This window comes from Carassius auratus, chromosome 50 (genome assembly GCF_003368295.1).
Source record: "Carassius auratus strain Wakin chromosome 50, ASM336829v1, whole genome shotgun sequence".
Taxonomy (NCBI): domain Eukaryota; kingdom Metazoa; phylum Chordata; class Actinopteri; order Cypriniformes; family Cyprinidae; genus Carassius; species Carassius auratus.
In genome coordinates, this window is record NC_039292.1 from 10,485,534 (window position 1) to 10,504,637 (window position 19,104).

Sequence of the window (19,104 nt, forward strand, 5' to 3'; positions counted from 1 at the left end):
AGTTACTGAGATTGTGATGAACTAAAACGAGTGACAGCTTTTTAATGCTTATAAAAGGAGTTTTCAAATGTGATATTGAATTTATACAAGTTTTATACATTTTGGGATTTTATAAAAAAAATTCTAATTAAGTGACTTCCATTTTAGAGCTCAGTTGTCTGTTTGTACTCTATTTCGTCAATGGAGATAGTTCCAAAGTTACAGCCGAGCTGCTGCCATCTTTTAAGTAAATGTTTCATTTATGAATGAATCAGCATTTTTGAACATATCTGTGCTGGCCAATGATCAAAATTGTTTTATCGCAATTAATCGCATTATTGTCTGCGATTGTCGCATTCTTTTCTGGTAAAATAACAGTGCACAGTGTTTTGTTAATGTCGATGCTTAGCCTAAATAATCTGATCGGGAGCATCCCCTCCTGTGACTCATGATTTGTCTGTAGGGCTATGTGTATTCAGAGGTAAGTGAGCAACGGACTTTCATAATAATAAAAAACGGTGTTAATGCGCGATAAAATAATTGTCAGCGTTAATCAATCAATGCGTTAACACGACAATAAGGCGTTAACTTGCCCAGGCCTATTCAAAACTTTATATGGAAAACATAAATCTCATAACATTGTTATCATGAATTCAGATCTATTCAACTGAGTCTCGTTTAAAAGTCGGAGTCAATTAGAGACAATTACTAAAAAATCATTCTAATTTTTTATTAAATTATTCTTTAATTTCACTTATTAAGTTTTCTATTTCACTATACCACATTGAATTTCGGCCATTTCCACCACTGGGTAAAGGGCAAAAGATTACAGGAACTAAACCGCTTACAACGATTAGGAAAAACACTCAACACAACGTGTAATTGTAAAAAGTCTCATTCAATTCAATAAGAAAAGCCCTTGGTTGCCATTAAGTTGAGAAATATCATAAGTGACTTATGGCATACAAAATGCAGGGGCAATTATATGTAGTTTTGAGCAAATTCTAACCTTTTTATAGCATGTGATTGTAATGTAATGGGATTTTCTTGAATATAAATCAAATGTTTATAATCTGAAACGTGTTTTGGCTTACATTGCAAAGTGACATTTGGATTTACATCTAATGAGAGTGTTACATGAGCCCAAGTTTATTTGTAGAGCATATTTCCAACAAAGCAATATCACTTAAAATAAATCAGATTAGGCTTGGCGTTTATAATAAATCATGTTTTTAATGAATGCCATTCTAATTTACGCTTGTTTTATACTTTTTTCATTCCTGTTCTTTTCTGAATAACATTATATGTAAAGGATTTGTTGTGCAGTGATGAATTAAAATGCATAATGTGTTTATAATGTTTGTAAATGTTTTGTTTCATTTACCAGACTCTGTTTATGCAGAGTTAGAAAGGTCTTGGATTTCATTAAAAATATCTTAATTTGTGTTCCAAAGATGAATGAATGGTGATGGGTTTGGAACGACTTGGGTTTTGAATTAGAAATTTTGGATGAACTTTCTCTTTGGATCTCTTTCTAGTTCTGCAGAATTCCACAGATTTTCCTCAGCAAATGTTCTTTTATTCAATATTAAGCAGATCTTGCATCTTAAATCAATTACGTATGGTGTGCTTGTAAAAGGTAATTGCAACTCTGGTCTCACCATTAGAATTGTTTTTTTTTGTCTTTGTTAGCTCATAGATGCAAATCTTTTATTCTGGTGTAAAATCACAAGAAACCTAAAACTTCTCTTTTGTTAATAAGCACTTCTCAGTGTGGGGAAAATGGTTGGTGCATTTTGCATTCCTTACTAATTCACATTAAAGCTACTCAAACAGAGATCAAAGGTACAGAGATGGAGTTTGTAGAGCAGCATTTGTTGTGAACCGAGCCGCTCTGAGATGCTGAAAACCAGTGGATAATGACCTGCTCAAGTGTAAAACTACAGCAGCACACTTACTTTAGGAAAAAAAACTAAACCTAAACCGTAGCTAGCACTGACCTGCAGGGCATTGTAGAGCAGCTGATGTTCAAACTTCTTAATTCCCAGGATCTGCTGGAACATCTCATACAGCTGCTCTTTACTGAGGATGAGTTCGGATACAGCGCTGAAGGGCATGCGTCCCTGCGGCCGCCGCTGGTCCTCTTCTCCTTTGTAGATGGCGTCATACTTAGTGATCCAGGAGCTGAGGACAGTCTCTTTGCTCAGGCCATCGATCTCAGGCAGGCTGCGCACGCGGCGCTCAATGTTCTTCTTGAAGACCTCACGGAAGTCACTGGCAGAACAGCCCCCGCTCTGAACCATGCGTGCCACTCGCTCGCTCTTCAAGAAGCCCTGATGGAAGAAGCAGGGCTGGAGTCAATACATCGGTACATTACGATGAACACAAGTAAGTTTTTCATATCACATACAGCTAAGAGATACTATGTGATACTGAGGTACTGAGATGATTCGGGTCAGTGATATAACATTTATAATTTTTTACTCATCATTACATTAGAAGTTTAGTTTATACATTAAATGAATGCACTTGAATACATCTCTTATATGAAGAAAGTGTTATTCATTTATGAATGAATTCTGTATTTATAGTTAGGTAATTGGCAAATACAAGAAGGACATCAGAGAAAAGACTTGAAAATTCCTTGAAAATTCAAGAGGTGGCAAAAAAAAAACAATGATAATGGATCATTTGCAGTGCATTGCATTTTTTTTGTAAAAAATATATATATATATCAGGGTAATACAACTGTCCTATTAAAAAGAAAAAGAGCCACATCAAAAAAAAGATGTTTACACAAAAACCTTAACATTGAGTAGTTTTGCTTTTATATTATTACTCTTATTATTATTACTCAGTAATGACTGGTCAGTATGTCAAGCTCAATAAGTCTCTTAAAATTAATTAATGAAAATTATAAAATGAAATGATAGGAAAATAATTTTATCCTACAGATTTCTGAAAATGTTTTTGAAAATATAATGATTATTATAGACACTCTTATTATAACAGTCTCAATGGTACGGTGGGTTTTGTAAAGACGGGTCACGTCCGGGTTTAGTGGAGGTTCCTGGATGGCTTACCTCATTTACAGCACCTTTAATTTCTTTTTTTGAAAATGTATTTTGTAAATGCAGCCTCTCTTTTAACAAGTAGTTCCATTCAATCATCATTACAGACCAAAGATACACAAATTTACGTAACAAGCCAAAACTCCACCTTAAATCTGCAAAGCGGTGGAGCAGCGCAGTTTTTAGAAAACAATGATTCATAAGAGAGAGGAAATGCCCCACTGAGAGAGTGGCAAATCTGCACAGAAGACCATGAAAACACTAATTTCATTTTTTATATTCGGTGACCGTGTCTGGGGAAACCAAAGTTGGTTAGACATGACAGAAGCAGCAGATGGAAACGAATCACGACTCCTAACCGCGAGTAATGGAGCAGAACCAAGATACTTGAGCTGCCTCGTCTCAAGGAGGCGGTGGAATATATCTGTGTCGAAACTGCCATGATCGGGTAAGAAGACAGAGATTGGAGTGCAACAGGAGGCAGTTCTAACAGATGGAAATTCCACTCAAATTGCTTTTACTTGGGACACCTGTAGAGATTTACAAAGATTTAATTTGACTTATTTTGATTTGAAGAATATGTTCATTTTAAAACACAATTTTAAACATAAAAGGTCCATTCAAGGTGTCTAAAAAAAAACAAATGCATGCAATACAAAGATATTCAACTCAGCTTGGTAAATACAATACAGAGAAAAGCCTTGAGATCTCCTTCTTGAAAATTTTAAGTGTAGCTACTTGTTTGTTTGAACAGTTCACTGGCTCCATTAAAAGCCCTTTCAAACAATGGCAAAAACAATGAAACTGGATATCTTGCAGTGCTTCTTAGTACTTTAATGAGTCAGTGAGCATGAGGCTTACTTTCCCGTAGAGAAAATGAACAGTACCTTCGGCCTCAAAAAGCACACGCAGGTGAAGTGACAGACAGGCGGTCATGCTGAGAGGACACGGGACTGCTCGTTTTCTCTGAAGCGGTCAAAAACCATTCTGATGAGGCTGGACTCAGACGTAATTTAGTTTCTTTCCGTTAATCTCTCTCATTGTATGTTATAAAGACATTGTGGTAAGAGTCCAATTATGTGTTCATTTATGCAATTATCCCTGCATTCCCTTTCCTTTTTATTTTATTTTTTTATAGCCTAAAACTATAAAAGTGATCAAAGAAAATTTGAGACCAAAATGCAAGACAGCATGTGCTGTACTAGTCTGCTACGTATACTGGGCACTATGCATTATTTTTAGGGCTGTCAATTGGTTTAAATTTTTTATCTAATTAATCACACCCTTTTTCTGTGATTAATCACAATTAATCACACTTTTTTCTTTTTGGCAAATTCTTGTATTTATCAATTTACTAATGGAGTTAAATATATATATATATATATATATATATATATATATATATATATATATATATATATATATATATATATACATATATTATTTGATTGATGAGTGATTTATTATATAAGATTAATTAAAAAAAATATATGTCTATTTATTTGCCTATTTCAAAACACAATGTTTTTTTAATTAATTAATTAATGCTTCATCTATTTTTTATATTTTACTTGAATATTTAATAATGTTATAATAAATATATGTTTATAATATTAAAACCTAACCGTTTTTTTAAAGCAATAAGGAATTCAAGGCCGTTCGAATCCCCTTGCTTCTGTATAAATTACAGTGATAACCAATAAATTCCATATTCACTGATTTACAGGAAAATCAATTCTAAATTCATGTTGACTGACAGGCAAAACCTAAAAAAGACCTTGAGCACTTGGTGCTACTTTAAATGAATGAAATCCTTAGAGCAAACTCAGTGTTTCAGGCAGTTTTATTTTCTTACCTCCCTCATACGCAGCTGTCCAACCTGTACCACCAGAATGATTTGTACATTAGATCGCAAGCACTTATGTATGACATATGCCTCTACAGACAGTTGAAACTTGCCAATGGTGTCTATAAAGTCTCCATTTGGTGGTGGTGTAAATGTCAAACATTATTACTAATGAATCGGCCACCAAAGGATTTCCTCTCTACCTGCTGCTTGACTTAATTGGCGGTTTAAAATCTCATTCAATTATTTATAACCAACAGTGTGCAGAACTGTCCTCCGTCTTCAGTGAAAAGATTAATAAGATACAGAACCATTTGTGTAATTAAAGCTAATATGAGGAATTAATGCTGGCAGAAGAATGAGGGATGACATGCAAAGTGACAACTTTAAAGTGTTATTATTCACTCATCCTCATGTCGTTTCCAAACCTGTTTGACTTTGTTTGGTGGAACAAACATGTTTGTCCAAACAATGAAAGTCAAACTAAGTCTGAAACATTGACACACACACACACACACACACACACACAAATAATAATTAATTAATTAATTTAATAGGTTTCATTCTCGCAGGTATAATGAATTGTTTTTATTTATTAATTATTTTAATAAAGCAGTTTACATACAGGTAATATAAAGATACTTAATAAATGTGACCCTGGACCACAAAACCTGGTCCTGGTCTTAAGTTGTCTTACATGTCATCTTTTCGAAACTGAGATTTATACATCATCAATAAACAAGCTTTCCATTGATGTATGGTTTATTAGGATCGGACAATATTTGGCTGAGATACAGCTGTTTGAAAATCTGGAAAACTGCGGGAATAAAAAGATCTAAATACTGAGAAAATTGCTTTTGAAGTTGTCCAGATGAATTCTTAGCAATGCATATTACTAATCAAAAATTACGTTTTGATATATTTACAGTGGGAAATTTACAAAATATCTTCATGGAACATGATCTTTACTTAATATCCTAAGGTTTTTTTGGCATAAAAGAAAAATAATTTATTTTGTTATTCTTTTTTTTTTTTTGGCTATTGCTAAAAATATGCCCCAGCAATTACATTTTTGTGCTCCAGGGTCACAAATGTTCAAATATTAAAAAAATATCTTAAGTGAAGCATCATATGAAGGAATAAAAATCAAAGAGAATCTCTTTTTGTTAAATAAGTGAATAAATAACCATATTTAAAATAGTTTAATTCATCTTTTAATATTTTTATTAAAAGGAACAATAAATAATAATTGTCAAGAGTAGAAAATACATTTTTCATATCATGCAACAGACAGCAAGGCAGCTCACTAACCTTTAAAAAAATGAGCTCATATAAGAGTCTTGATCTCGAACAAAGGATATGGACACCTAACACAACTCTCTCCCATGCCAAAACACAAATAAAGTGCGTGGCAATGTGAAACCATTCGTTTGCTATCAAATTTGAACAAATACTAAGCCAGCCAAACTAAGCCTGGGGGCTGCAATTCATTCCTGAAGTTATCTTTCATAAAAGTTAAAGATTGTTTATAAATCCGTCTCATAAAGTCTTGAGTGTGGCAGACCATATTATACACTCCTCCATGAATAAAACATAGCTGTTTTTCACACTGGGCGGCATGAAACATCAAAAACATTAAAATCTTCTCTTTTGCTTTCTCACCCCCTTTTTTGAAATCTAGACTCATTGCTGAAGAGTCAAGAGTTGCTCATTTCACTTTCAGAGCACTGATTCGAGTCCTTTTGTTTGATCTCACAGCAATAAGCAATCCTCTTACATGTGTATTTATATGAATATGAATGCTGAGTCACGTTCCCGCTGGTGAAAAACCTGCTCCAGTTGTGTCTCTACTGTGTTTGTCCCTTTTCACAAATAAGCTCAATCTTTCTTCTTATCGGGTTTCCTGTGAACTCAAGCTCTGCTCTTGGACTCACTCCTGGCAGTCCAATTACTCGCATCTGAATAGAAATCTGTGCTTCTATTTTAGCCTCAATCATCCTATGAGAAAGAAAAAAAAAATATGATGGGGAAATCACCTTAAACCTGAGGAAGTGATGTTTTGTGCACCGTTGATGCGATTTCGAAGACATATAATGCAAGTTTCTATTGGTAACAGAAAGAGACCTAATGACAGTTTGGCAACACACAATACCGCTCTGGAAATTTTCATGCAGAAAAAGAAGTAAGGGACCAAATGAGAGGGACTGGAGGTAATGAGCGGTACAGGATGATGTCTGGACATAAACCAGTCAGAGTCAGCTCTATAATTAGATCCTCTCTAGTCAACCCTCATAATACTAAGCAGACCTACAGTATACGGAGTTTGATCAGAGTATCTTTTCAGTGTTTTCTGTGACAATGAATGCAAAGAAACTGATGAAGTAATGTATGAATCTAGAGCCGAAAAGAGAAAGACAGAAAAGTAGGGGAGGTAGGGAGATTTACATTAGTTTCAAGGAAAAAAGCAGAGCAACAGTGCAAATGAGTGTCTGAAGGAAATGTAAAATGAGAATGGGAAAAAGAAAGAGGGTAAAAAAAACCTATACTCATGTTTCTGACGGCCTTCAAAGTCAGCGCCTGCAGCGATTCTGTTTGCAATGCTGTCAAACAGTAATCCAATTGAGGACCACAGGGTGGTAAACACATGGGAGAAGAGTAAGAAACAAATGTGAGATCGAGGGAGAGAGAGAGATTGAGAATGTTGAGGGGGGCAAGGAAACTAAAAAAAAATAAAAAACAGATCACGACAACCTCAGGCTGAATGTGTAGAGAAATGATTCAGTCCTGGCTAAAGGGCAGACTACTCGTAACAAAACAAACACATTGGGACTCTTGTCTGTTGTCTTGTGTGTTTGTGCTAGGAATGTGTTTAAAGGAAAAGCCTTGTTGATGCCTCAAGACACTTCTGAAAATGTCAGAAGCAGAGGTGCTGGTCAAAATGTGAAGAGCAAAACTCAAACACAATGATAAATCAGCCACAGGTGTGCTTCATTTTGGTGCGATTGTGTAAAATCTTTTCTTTCCTGCATTCATAATGATTTCATTGGTTGAAGGAAATGTTTTGGGGGTATCTATTCACAACCTTTTGCTTGAAATCCTACAGTTTCACTATGAACATTAAATGGTATCCACGACCTATGTTTTTTTTTATTAAGGTATCGTCATATTTCAATTGTTCTGTGAATTTGAAATATAGTCATATGACTTATATATGATCAGGAATTTCGCATAAGAGCGAAAGAATTTCCCATACAGATTTCACAAAGGATTTCACCACATTAACCAACTCTGTCTGAGCTATGTTTCATAAGTCTTCTATACAGTTTTCTTTATGTACTTACATATGTTCTCAATCACTATTTTCTCTTGAAATCCCATGATGTAATTTTTTTTTAAAGATATGATTATTAATATTTAAGGTACTATTTCAGACTTTAAAGGGGGGTGAAATGCTTGTTTTCACTCAATATCCTGTTAATCTTGAGTACCTATAGAGTAGTACTGCATCCTTCATAACTCCAAAAAGTCTTTAGTTTTATTATATTCATAAGAGAAAGATAATCTTTACCGATTTTTCCCGGAAAACACGAGCGCCTGGAGGCGTGACGTGTGGGCGGAGCTAAAGAATCACGAGCGCGAGTAAGCTTTTGCGATGAGAGCGTTTGGAAGCTGTGACAGCTGTGAAGGCTGAAACTGAACGAGAGCAGCAGCAGCAACGACTCGCTCCGAGCGGGGCTCGAACCCCGGTCTCCGCATGGGAGGCGGACGCACTAACAAGGAGGCAGAGATATTTGAAGCAGTTTTACTCACCGCCTGCGGTTCCAAGACACAATCGTGACCCTTTTTCGTTGGGATTGCATCATCCTTAAGAAATAAGCGATATGCAAATCCGTCGTCAAACTGGGCCTTGTTTGTAAAACAAGCATTTTAGAAATGCAGGGAACAAACACAAACACTTGCACAACTCCGTTGATGCTCTGTAAAAATAAACTCCATCCACTGGTCCCTTAATGCTGTTTTTTCTTTGGTAATCTGTGCAGGGTTGTCTTGCCCTGGCAACCAAAAACACACTCCTTTTGTGACTTTTCGCTCTCGCTCTGATCAGTGAATGTCTGTTGTGCTCTCAGTGCTCTGCTATACGGGAGCGCGCACTCTTCCGGGAGACGTGCCCTCAGGACCCATATAAGGAAATTCCGCTCCATCTAACGTTACACAGACCCATACTCGAAAAAAACTTTCCGAAACTTGTGACAAACCGGAAGGAGTATTTTTGGAACAGAAATACTCCTTCAAACGTACAACTTAATTTTTGAAACTTTGTCCATGTTTAGCATGGGAATCCAACTCTTTAACAGTGTAAAAAACTCAGTATGCATGAAATAGCATTTCACCCCCCCCCCCCCTTTAACACAACAATAAGGTTCAGTGTGTAAACATTAGTTAATAGAGTAACTAACATTTTTTTTTATTTTTTATTATTACTTTCAATCAGCAACAACAAAAAAAAAAGTTCACTGGTAGTTCACGTTATTTAATGCATTTACTAATGTTAACAAATTTTACCTTCTTTTTAAGTGTAACCTATAATTCAGTTTAAAATCCAGACTAATATTAAACAACATTATCCTCATTAAAACGCTGGTAAATAATGATTGTATTTAGGAGGTGGATTATACATTCGGGCCAAGGGGTGCAGGATTTCTGCACGACACAAGCTCAAAAATGACAGACCACTGTGACACATTACACAATCAGCCATCTATAAAATGGGTCTTATTTTAACATAACTCATAACCACTGGTTAAGGTCTTCAGGTGACTCAGAAAGCCTGTCTATATGGCTAGAGTACTGACTTCATTGCCTAATCACTACAATACAGCAAGTCCTACAGCCGCTCAACTCTAATTTCCTGCCATCATCAAGCACAGCTGAAATCATTTCATAAATATAGCATTGAGAAAATAAGCAATCTAACCTGCGGGGACATGAATACAGCCCTTGCTTGGCATGATTAGCTATTTTTTCCGTAACAATAGAGGGAGGCTGAAGGTTGAACTTGTGAAGGTATTTTATTACTGTTGGTGGTGGGCTCTGAAGTAGACAAGTCAGCCTGAATGGACCCAAAAGCATTTAAAATAAAGTTCACAATGACCTAATGGAACCTTTATTCTTTGAAGAAGTGTTCAAATTTATTTGATACAATTTCTTTTTCAAGGTGATTTTAAGTTAGTTTTTTAATTGATGTGCTTACCATGTCCAATTTAAATTTAAATTACCACTTCAGGAGTGAAATGAGAGAAAATGCAATTAAGCCAACTTTTCAGAAATAGCAATTAAACATTACTGGAGCACCTGAACAATACAGGCATCTTAACTTATGCAAAACTTCACAACTCTAGATAAAATTTAAGTAAAAGGTCATACGGCAAATAATGCACCCCAGGATTTGATTCTCACCTCTTTATCTATATACCTGGCACCTAGTTTCTTCAGCTCTACCATGTATATGTCCAGCATGTAGTCACAAGGTCAACTAGTCTCACAGTCTGTCCTCTGACCTGCTGCATACAAAACTGAACTGCAATGTACTGCTATGACCTGGACAGATCAAATATACACCAAACAAAATTATAAACGCAAATCATTGGTGTACCCGTAAGCCAAACACATAACGTTTGGTTATGACGTGTGTTATGCGCCGGCTTAGCCGCCTCAAACTTCCACTGTAGACAAGTATGCTGCAAAAACAAAACCATTGAGCAAGTTACGCTGCCTCTTTAACCTGATCCTGCATGAGAGGAACCAAGGGGGAAGGCTCTCAGCCCGCCCTCTGTTCGCTGATTGGCCGGTTGTTTTGGAGCCAGAGGAAAATTGGGAGATGGTTTGCTATCTCAGACTGAGTACAGAAGCTAACTGAAATTGAGCAGAAGTACGGAGTCTGACGTAGTCAGGCTAGCAATTGGCATGCTGACTGAAATAATGTCCACCAGAGCTGTTCCCATGAATTGAATGTTAATTTCTCTACCATAAGCCGTCTCCAAAGGTGTTTCAGAGAATTTGGCAGTACATACAACCAGCCTCACATCCGCAGACCACGTGTAACCACACCAGCCCAGGACCTCCACATTTAGCACATCTTCACCTTCAAGATCGTCTGAGACCAGCCAACCAGACATCTGCTGCAACAATTGGTTTGCATAACCAAAGAATTTCTGCACAAACTGTCAGAAACCATCTCAGGGAAGCTCATCTGCATGCTTGTCGTCCTCATCGGGGTCTTGACCTGACTGCACTTCATCACTGTAACCGACTTGAGTGGACAAATGCTCACAATCGTCAAATCGCTGATGTCAACATAGTGGATGAAGTGGCCCATGGTGGCGGTGTGGTTATGGTATGGACAGGCATATGCTATGGACAACGAACACAGGTGCATATTATTGATGGCATTTTGAATGCACAGAGATACCGTGACGAGATCCTGAGGCCAATTGTTGTGCCATTCATCCAAGGTCATCACCTCATGTTGCAGCATGGTAATGGATGGCCACATGTTGCAAGGCGCTGTACACAATTCCTGGAAGTTGAAAAAAATCCCAGTTCTTGCATGGCCAACATACTCTCTGGACATGTCACCCATTGAGCATGTTTGGGATGCTCTGGATCGGCGTATACAACAGTGTGTTCCAGTTCCTGCCAATATCCAGCAACTTCACACAGCCATTGAAGAGGAGTGGACCAACACATCCCACAGGCCACAATCAACAACCTGATCAACTCTATGCGAAGGAGATGTGTTCCACTGTGTGAGGAAAATGGGGGGTCAAACCAGATATTGACTGGTTTTTGGAACCCCCCGACCCCACAATACAGTAAAACTGCACATTTTAGAGTGGCCTTTTGTTGTGGCCAGCCTAAGGCACACCAATGTGCAATAATCATGCTGTCTAATGCCATTCCTGTGAGGTGGATGGATTTTCTCAGCAAAAGAGAAGTGCACACTAACACAGATTTAGACAGATTTGTGAACAATATTTGAGAGAAATTGGCCTTATGTGTACATAGAAAAAGTCTTAGATCTTTGAGAGAAAAATGCGGGCAAAAACAAAAGTGTGCATTTATAATTTTGTTCAGTGTATAGATAGACAATAGCCTCACAACTCAGGTTATACTCAGTTTTTTTCAATTATAAATTTTTCCACCACACAATTCTTTTTTTTTTTAATTGCTAGAAAGTGAGTCAGAATTCTTTAATCTCTTGAAAAAAGAACAATTTTGCAACATACGCAGCATTACTGGCAATTTTGAGAAAAAAAGTCAGACATTATTTTTTATTGTGAGATAAAAACTCAATTATGAGAAGAAAAGTCAGAATGTTGAGATATAAACAATTAGTGATATTAGTTAGTCTTCTTTCTGCTGCAGCTGTCTGTCGTCCTCCATTCAACAATCAAACTGCGTGTCGCGTTTGGTTATTACAGTCAAAACCATGAAAAACTCTTCAAGAGTGCACAGTAACTGAGGTTTAAAACTGTTCACAGATTTAATACACTACATATTAATATCTCTTACCTTTGTACTAGTGATGTCCGGTTCGCGTACGAATCATTTGATTTAACCGATTCTTCTTCGTGAACCAGTTGAACCAGTTCACCAGATCGGACAGAATCGTTTGAAACAGTTTGCGTCTCCAGTGAGCATTAATCCACTAATTAAGTTATTTACTTTTTTAATGTGGCTAACACTCCCTCTAAGTCGAAATTAACCAATATCCCGGAGTAATTCATTTACTCAAACAGTACTCTGACTGAACTGCTGTGAAGAGAGAACTGAAGATGAACACCGAGCAGCTTGTGTGTTGTACTAACTGTTCTATGTGGACTCGGAAGGCTGAACAGCCTTGCACACTGTGACTCAGTGTTGTTGTTTTTTATGAACGTATTTTACAACATTACAAATTAACAATTTACCAGATTTTAGACTTATTCACTTTTATTTGTAAATAAAATATTTCACTAGATTTTATAAAATTATTGTGCACCTGTGATTTTTCTAGAATCTAGAGTATCTTCTACATTGATTTAAAAAAAAAACTGAGCTGGTATTGGATTGGATCAGTATTGGCAGATACTCAGAATTTTCAGTATCGGATCGGATCGGTTCTGAAAAAATGGTATCATTGCATCCCTAGTTGCAATGACCTTGTTTGTTTTACTCCATGGCAGAAACAGGCTTTAATAGTGAATTACCTTTAAAACAACATGTCAAATCAAAACAAACCATAACTGACCGCTTTACATGTACACGTGGGCCTGTTTTTGGCCAGAATAAGCTGCAATATGTACCGGACGCTAGTTCAGTCAAAGGTCTGGCTATTAGACTGTTAGTCAGCTGGTGCGAGTGGTTCAGACTAGATATAGCCACATTAATCATTTAGAGCCTCTTCTTAGAGCCGAGAGTGCTGTTTGAATCTCTAAATCCATTTGGACTGAACTGTGTGTGCGAATTGAAGATTACTTCAACATTATTTTTCGTCATGTGAAACTGATTTCATCAAGCTACAAGGGCTCTTATTGACAAATCATTTCTGAGAAGAGCATCTTAGCGAAATCAGTGACATCAGTGATACAAAAACTGAACCCATCTCCTTTCTAACAAATTTCCCCCAGCGAATGCTATTTCCAATAAGCATCCAAGTCAATAAAACTTGGCTTGGCTTGTCATTTATCAGTCAGACAATCGGTAAAAATAGAATTTTATATTATCGAAAGAAAAGTAATAGCACACTTCTCCTCAAAGGTGGAAAGTAATAGCACACCTTCAACAAGCTGTATGATTTGATGCATCATTCATGTCTGAAGTGCCAATGGAGCAGCGATGAGATGTGCCCTAAAATGCAAGCTTAGATTAGGTTTAAGGGTTTGTATGAATCTGCAAAACAAATTGAGTCAGTAGTAATAGAAATGGCTGCTCTGGGGGGTGACCTGAGGTCAAATGTCTCTTGGGCACTAATTTACAGGTCACCACTCCCAGAAATCTGACTTATAATTATTATGTGAACTTTAACAATCAGGCTTCCACCACCCATACGGTGCCAAATCATGGCTTTTCAATTTTATTAGGCATTAATGGGAAGGTTGATGTCATCATTGATCAAAATAAGTCTATAGGCAACATATTAATGCCGTGCACAATGAAAAGCTGCCACAGTGAATAAATGGCAAAGACTGAGGACAGAGGAGGAAAATGCCAGCTCTTCTGTTCACACACAATAACTCTATTATTATAATTGAAGATGATTTGACAGGTCCTCAGAGTGTAATAAAAGGAAGTGTGTTCTGAATCACTGAGTTTCGGAGCTTAGTGTCTGTACAGAGCAGCTAAACTTGGAAAAAGAAAGCACTGAACAGCCTCTTATCAGTCCTTTATCAAACACAAACAACATGCAGAATCTGTAAAAGCAGGTTGTTAAGAAGGATGGAAGATTGTGGGTAATAATAAACAGGCTAGAGGTAATATGTTAGATGGACAAAAAAAAACGATGTCTAAAAAAATCTAAAACAACAATATTTGGTAACACTTTCTATGAAGCCTGTATTTATAATACATTATAAGGGAATTCTTAAAGCATTATAATGAATGCATAATACATTATGAAAAAACTCATAATATATTATATTAATTCATGAATAATCATAACAACAATTATAATACATCATAATACTTACGTATTTGTGGTTATAAGTTTAAGAGGATTATTTATAACACTCAATGAACACCATATTAAATCTACTTCATTTACAGTAAAATGGACTGAATCATATCTTGTTTATTTCAGATCTGCACAGTATCTTACTACAGCTTGTGAGTGGTTAGATGTTGAGTGTTATTTGAGTGTTTCTGTGGAGCTAATGTTAATTAATTGATGTGAGCTTAATACCCCAACTGAAACAAATGCAATGCTTTATATGGTTACATTTTATTTTGATGGTCCCCTTAATCAATCGACTATAAGCAACTTTGCAACAACATGCCAACTAACTCTCATGAGAGGATTAGTATGCTCAAGAATGATAGACTCTAGTATGGTAGAATAAACTGAAGTATAGTCAGTTTATCTGTTGGTTGACCATCAAAATAAAGTGTTAGCACATATTTACAGTAGCAGACTCTAATGACCGCTAGTCGACATGTAGATGCAGAGTTACTTATCAACAGCTGTCTAAAGGGTACCATCAAAATAATCAAACTAATATTAAAATAAAAATAATTTAAAGCAAAGAGAAGCCCAAACCTGCAGAAATAAAAAAAAGTAAATAAATACATAAATAAATGTACACGTAAACAAACACAATTAGTTTAAATGTAGTCCTATATTTATTTTTGTATTACAATGTATTTATTTATTCACATTATTTAGTTTTATTTGTATGTTCATTTATTTGTACATTTATTTACTCTGACATTGTATTTATTACCCTATATAAAAAAAGGATACATTTATACAAAGTTTTTTGTAATTAATTTTTGCATTTATTCTTACAGGCCTGTTTTATGGTAGACTAGTCTTGCTTACAATTGGTTTGTTTGTTTATAATAAAATTAATTAATAAACGTGTGTATGATATATATATATACACAGAGGTGTAGTGGTAAAAAAAGAGGTGGGTAAACTATAAATTCTGGGTGACCACATCGTGGTCACGGTAAGGTGGGTGTATGTGTATCCTGATGACATCGTTGAGGAATAATTTTCAAACTCTACAATTTTCATAGTCATGAAAATAAAGAAAACTCTTTGAATGAGAAGGTGTGTCCAAGCTTTTGGCGATAATATCGGAATAATTTTGAGTACGATGTAAAATTTGAATATGCTCACTCCTCATTGCGGAAGAGCCGCCGACAATAATCTGAAAACACTAACAAGCTGGAATTGAGCGATCTAATGAAAGCGTCATTCAGCCCGTCTGTGTTCTGTCGTGAGATCTCAACTGTTGTTTGCATACTATTGTTTGCATACTATTGTTTGCATTTATGATCGCAAAATAAATGCACTTACTCGACCGCTGATGATTGAATAGAGAAACATAGGCTATGGCCATTTGGAATTTCTATTGGGGAATTTCACTGATATGTTTACCAGTTTCCATAATATAGACAGAGAGAATGCAAAAGTCTTTGGTATTCATTTATATTTATATATAAGAAATAGCTATGTGCTTCAGCAACTAGCTCTCCATCTAAGAGGGTTTTTAGTGTCAGTAGGAAACATAGTTTCATGCCACAGAGCTTCTCTTAAAACCACAGACAGTTGACAGACTTGTGTTCTTAGCTTAAAAACTTGTGAAAATTTGTTAAATAAAATACTTATCCCAGTTGCATAGTTTAAATTGTGAATTGCATGCACTAAAAAGTTGACAGAATCCACTTTCTGTACTTAATTTGCACTGCTTCAGTTACAGTATTGTTCAAAATAATAGCAGTACAATGTGACTAACCAGAATAATCAAGGTTTTTAGTATATTTTTTATTGCTACGTGGCAAACAAGTTACCAGTAGGTTCAGTAGATTCTCAGAAAACAAACAAGACCCAGCATTCATGATATGCACGCTCTTAAGGCTGTGCAATTGGGCAATTAGTTGAAAGGGGTGTGTTCAAAAAAATAGCAGTGTCTATCTTTGACTGTACAAACTCAAAACTATTTTGTACAAACATTTTTTTTTTCTGGGATTTAGCAATCCTGTGAATCACTAAACTAATATTTAGTTGTATGACCACAGTTTTTTAAAACTGCTTGACATCTGTGTGGCATGGAGTCAACCAACTTGTGGCACCTCTCAGCTGTTATTCCACTCCATGATTCTTTAACAACATTCCACAATTCATTCACATTTCTTGGTTTTGCTTCAGAAACAGCATTTTTGATATCACCCCACAAGTTCTCAATTGGATTAAGGTCTGGAGATTGGGCTGGCCACTCCATAACATTAATTTTGTTGGTTTGGAACCAAGACTTTGCCCGTTTACTAGTGTGTTTTGGGTCATTGTCTTGTTGAAACAACCATTTCAAGGGCATGTCCTCTTCAGCATAGGGCAACATGACCTCTTCAAGTATTTTAACATATGCAAACTGATCCATGATCCCTGGTATGCGATAAATAGGCCCAACACCATAGTAGGAGAAACATGCCCATATCATGATGCTTGCACCTCCATGCTTCACTGTCTTCACTGTGTACTGTGGCTTGAATTCAGAGTTTGGGGGTCGTCTCACAAACTGCCTGTGGCCCTTGGACCCAAAAAGAACAATTTTACTCTCATCAGTCCACAAAATGTTCCTCCATTTCTCTTTAGGCCAGTTGATGTGTTCTTTGGCAAATTGTAACCTCTTCTGCACATGCCTTTTTTTTAACAGAGGGACTTTGCGGGGGATTCTTGAAAATAGATTAGCTTCACACAGACATCTTCTAACTGTCACAGTACTTACAGGTAACTCCAGACTGTCTTTGATCATCCTGGAGGTGATCATTGGCTGAGCCTTTGCCATTCTGGTTATTCTTCTATCCATTTTGATGGTTGTCTTCCGTTTTCTTCCACGTCTCTCTGGTTTTGCTCTCCATTTTAAGGCATTGGAGATCATTTTAGCTGAACAGCCTATCATTTTTTGCACCTCTTTATAGGTTTTCCCCTCTCTAATCAACTTTTTAATCAAAGTACGCTGTTCTTCTGAACAATGTCTTGAACGACCCATTTTCCTCAGCTTTCAAATGCATGTTCAACAAGTGTTGGCTTCATCCTTAAATAGGGGCCACCTGATTCACACCTGTTTCTTCACAAAATTGATGACCTATTTAAACATGTTAAACATGTATGATTGAATGCCACACTGCTATTTTTTTGAACACACCCCTTTCAACTAATTCAACTAATTGCCCAATTGCACAGCCTTAAGAGCGTGCATATCATGAATGCTGGGTCTCATTTGTTTTCTGAGAATCTACTGAACCTACTGGTAACTTGTTTGCCACGTAGCAATAAAAAAATATACGAAAAACCTTGATTATTCTGGTTAGTCACATTGTACTGCTATTATTTTGAACAATACTGTACATATAGGCCTACATGTATTCATTTAATAAAAATCAGTAAGTGATCTCTTGATCTAGATTTTTTTAACTGCTTAAATTAGCTGTTTAATCTAAAGTTTTTTTTTTTTTTTAAATGGGCAAAAGAAAATCATGTTTTTTTATTATTGAAAAGCAAATGCAAACATATCGAGATATATATATCGAATATCGTAAAAATTTTGACAATATCGAAATATCTTTTTATTATATATATTGCCCAGCCCTAATATATATATATATATATATATATATATATATATATATATATATATATATATATATATATATATATATATATATATATAGGCATGGACTAATCTTACATCATTTATTCACAGCACATTCTGTCATAATCAATGAAAGCAGTAGCAGGCAGATCCTGCTTGACTGATGCCCTAATGAGAGTTATGACTACACCGTGAAGAGCTATTTTTTGAGTCAGAAACTGCATCTTTAATCACTCTTAAGAAAGAGTGTAGATCCTCTTTTGAGTATTTTATTAGAGTTTTACTGTACTGGTCACCACACAAAGCAAGTGATCCTTCACGATCCACAAAATCTCACTTTGCACCAAAAACCAAAGTAACTACAGTTTTCCACACACACACGAAACAATAATTCAGGGGACACACTCTAATATTTAAACACATGTTTGTGTGAAAGCTCTTAAGATACAAACAAGTTGCTTGGTAACCTGGCCTATCCTTATAAAAGGCTGTGGTCCGTGTGTGTGTGTGATGAGTTGACCTCAGTCCTGCTTGGCAATAGACAGGGGTTACGCTAATTGATTGCGAATGAGTGCTGTAGTCTGTTGCTTCAGTAAAGGTTACACAACTGTTTCAGAGAGCTGAATTAAAGAATATCCAAATGATTTAATTTGAGTCCAGTCCCCTCACAATGAAGTGTTGACTATTAAAATTTTAAACACAGAAGAAAATTGGCATAAAATTATAGTAGCTCTATAATTAAATAAATGGCAAAATTATGCATTTGCTCATTCAGTTATTAAATGTTGATTAAATATTGATGATCTGATAAATTGAAAATGTTCAATTGCTTTTTTGTATGTATGTACCAAAT

At 36.0% G+C, this 19,104-nt stretch overlaps 1 protein-coding gene across 13 annotated transcripts in view; it reads right to left on the reverse strand.

The window, feature by feature from the left end:
• The window catches only part of LOC113066968 (calcium-dependent secretion activator 2), a 154,686-nt gene that overhangs the window by 98,263 nt on the left and 37,319 nt on the right, over nt 1-19,104 (reverse strand). For all 13 annotated transcript variants that reach the window (XM_026239127.1, XM_026239123.1, XM_026239121.1 and 10 more), the window contains exon 3: nt 1,980-2,312. In XM_026239127.1, coding sequence (XP_026094912.1) covers nt 1,980-2,312 — 333 coding nt within the window. The remainder of the gene's footprint in view (nt 1-1,979; nt 2,313-19,104) is intronic.